Here is a 2,899-nt window from a genome sequence, read left to right as displayed (position 1 = left end):
TTGTAGTGTAAATAAACGTCACCGCATAAAGTTGAACATAACCCCACAACAGTTTTTTCAGAGTATAAATGTAGTTTCCATTGGTATGTTGCTTTGGCTGCCCTGAATGACCCAACTCGAAGGGCGGGGGTTAATTTTTATAATATTTTGCTAAGTGAATCTTTTTCCGAAAAATATAGAAACATTTTATTCATAGAAATAATTTCCCTAAGATAACAGGGAGAGATATAATACTGATGTCGGATATTTTGGGGTCAAAAAATTAATCCAAAGAACATAATTTGATTTTATATCAATTTAATTCTACAATGCTTTATTTTCTCTGGATAGGACTCAGAATATGAAGATAAGCCCCGATCAAGAAAAGAATTAAGAGTTGATGAAAATTCACAAGATTTGGGTTTGGGATTTGTTCAAATATCAGTGACGGCTGCAACGCCCATGGTGACTATATTTACAATAATTGTTCATTTTAAGTTTTGTGTTATTTTTGTTGCCTTTAAGGCTTGTCTGATTTCGCTTCTCTGTGGGGATTTTTTGTCTAATGCCCAATTTTTATATTCAATGTATTATAATTATATATTTTAATTTCAATGCCATAATAATATGACATTTTTGTGGATATCCAGATCAAAAACTTAATTTATGAATGTGAACACACTACAGAAAACACTCAATATTTTCACAAAAATTTCAAATTATGGCATTGAAATTTCAATGAAAAAAAATCGCCAGAAAGAAATATATTGCTTATAAGCATAGAAATTTATGTAAAATTTCAACTATAAAACTCCGATAGGTAGAGGATGCAGAAAAAAGCTTCTTGAATGAAATCATCAAAGAGGAAGATGAGGAAAATGTCGAAAAACCCAACAGAGATGAAATGAAAAAAGATGTAGCAGAAGCTGTTGATAAAATTATAGAGGAGGCTCGAATTGAAACTAGCAAGAGACCGCAAATAAAATCAGAACAAATAAACAACTCTGAATGCAAAATTTTAACCGCAGAAAAAGATATGTCAAAACCATTCATAAATGAACCGTTAATTGGAACTGTGAGATCAGAAAAGCAGACTTCTAGAAGTGGACCACCACCTAGCGTACCACCACCTCCGCCACCAATATCTACTACGGAATCAATTGAAGATGACAATAAATTTGAAGTAAATTTTGACGATGCATTTGGCGAAACAACGCATGAGCTACCAAAACAATTGGGTGGACGCGCTAGTATACCCGAGCCAGATGAGTTATCACCGCATCAGTTAGAACGCTTGAAAAATTTAAAAGAATCAAATGCTTAATCTAAATTTCAATGCTAGTTTACACCGTGAGTTAGAATCCAAACGAGACATTAAAGCCTGTATATCAGATGTCAGAAATTTTTTCGAAGTGACATCATCAATCTCACAACTCCAGCAAATTGTATAGCTTGTATTTCAAACGCACACAGGATTACACTGTATGTATCATAAATTTTGCAAAATCAGTGGAATGACCACTAAGGTCAAAATTTGAAATACATACAGACACATAGAATGTGAGTTAGTGTCGCCTTGTGTATTGACCATATCTATATAGGTCGATGATAAGGCTTCATGGGGGAAACCACTATTACATCGTAATTCATATAATTCTATCTAGTACAAAAATAATTCCAGATAATTCCATATAGTTCAAATAGTAGTAGAATACTGGAGATGACTTAGTTCTGATGTATATATATATCGATATAATGCGATGATATTTTATTTTATTTTATTTCATTGTTTGAACAGTTTTCTATCGAGTGTTATACGTGCGCGCGTTCTGTGTGAGTACTGTCAAGTGTGAATATATATACATCAGAACTAAGCCATCTGCACTATTCTACTACTATTTGAATTATATGGAATTATCTGGAATTATTTTTGTACTAGATGGAATTATATGAATTGCGTTGTTGTAGTAGTAGTCCCATTGTAAGGCTTTATAGAATTTGTTGATAAATTAGGGATACTGTCTAACTTAATTTCGAATTTAAAATACATTTTTAATTCTTTTAATTTTTGAATTTTTTTGAGTTCACAAAATTAAATGTATGTAACCAGTGATTATATCAAGAAGTCACAATTTACCAATGTTTCTTCAATTTATATTTTGTTTAATACTTATAACACATTCTTGGTTAAGTGAAATGGTTCAATGCTTTCAATACCACATTAATCACCGAGTATTGAAATATATAGAGTTATGCCGGGTGAATCATCGGGTGATGTGAATCAGCCTTAAAATTCGTACGTAACGACGAAATATGTCTACCAAATTTCAGTCATAAGTTTCTTTTGCAGCCCATAGTTTTTTATTTAAAAAAACACGAGGTACGATCAAGGTGACTACTACTACAATAACGTAATTCACATAATTCCATCTAATACAAAAATAATTCCATATAGTTCAAATAGTAGTAGAATAGTGCAGATAACTTAAATTAGATGCTTATATATTCTACACTGACAAAACTAAGGTTATGATTTTGACAACACCGTGTTGTAAATGCTTACATTCCAACGAATGTTGTGAAGTAGCCAACAATCGTTGTCATTGTGAATACATACAATGGCATATATTATATGTATTCACAACGACAACAATTGTTGGCTACTTCACAACATTTGTTGGAATGTAAGCATTTACAACACGGTGTTGTCAAAATCATAACCTTAGTTTTGTCAGTGTGTTTAAATAGTTTTCTATCGAGTCTCGAGTATACCAGCAACGCTCTACTGATCTTCTGAATTTCTTTTTATTCATCTTCTTTAGATTATAAGCAGCGACGAAGAAGAGCTATATCATACACAGTACACACACGGAAATAATGTATAGATTATTGGTAGAAATGATTTTTTTTCTTAAATCTA

General features: G+C 31.9%; 1 protein-coding gene across 1 annotated transcript; it reads left to right on the top strand.

The window, feature by feature from the left end:
• Nucleotides 1–94: 94 nt before the first annotated feature.
• Nucleotides 95–2,892, top strand: LOC116351636 (radixin-like). The gene is made up of 2 exons (XM_031783772.1): nt 95–444; nt 800–2,892. The coding sequence occupies exons 1-2, from the start codon at nt 442–444 to the stop codon at nt 1,301–1,303; spliced, it is 507 nt and encodes a 168-aa protein (XP_031639632.1). The 5' UTR covers nt 95–441; the 3' UTR covers nt 1,304–2,892.
• The last annotated feature ends 7 nt before the right edge of the window (nt 2,893–2,899 follow it).

This window comes from Contarinia nasturtii, unplaced genomic scaffold (assembly GCF_009176525.2).
Source record: "Contarinia nasturtii isolate CC-2019 unplaced genomic scaffold, AAFC_CNas_1.1 Cnas_scaffold_5903, whole genome shotgun sequence".
Lineage (NCBI taxonomy): Eukaryota > Metazoa > Arthropoda > Insecta > Diptera > Cecidomyiidae > Contarinia > Contarinia nasturtii.
This window is presented reverse-complemented; position numbering and strand designations above follow the sequence as displayed.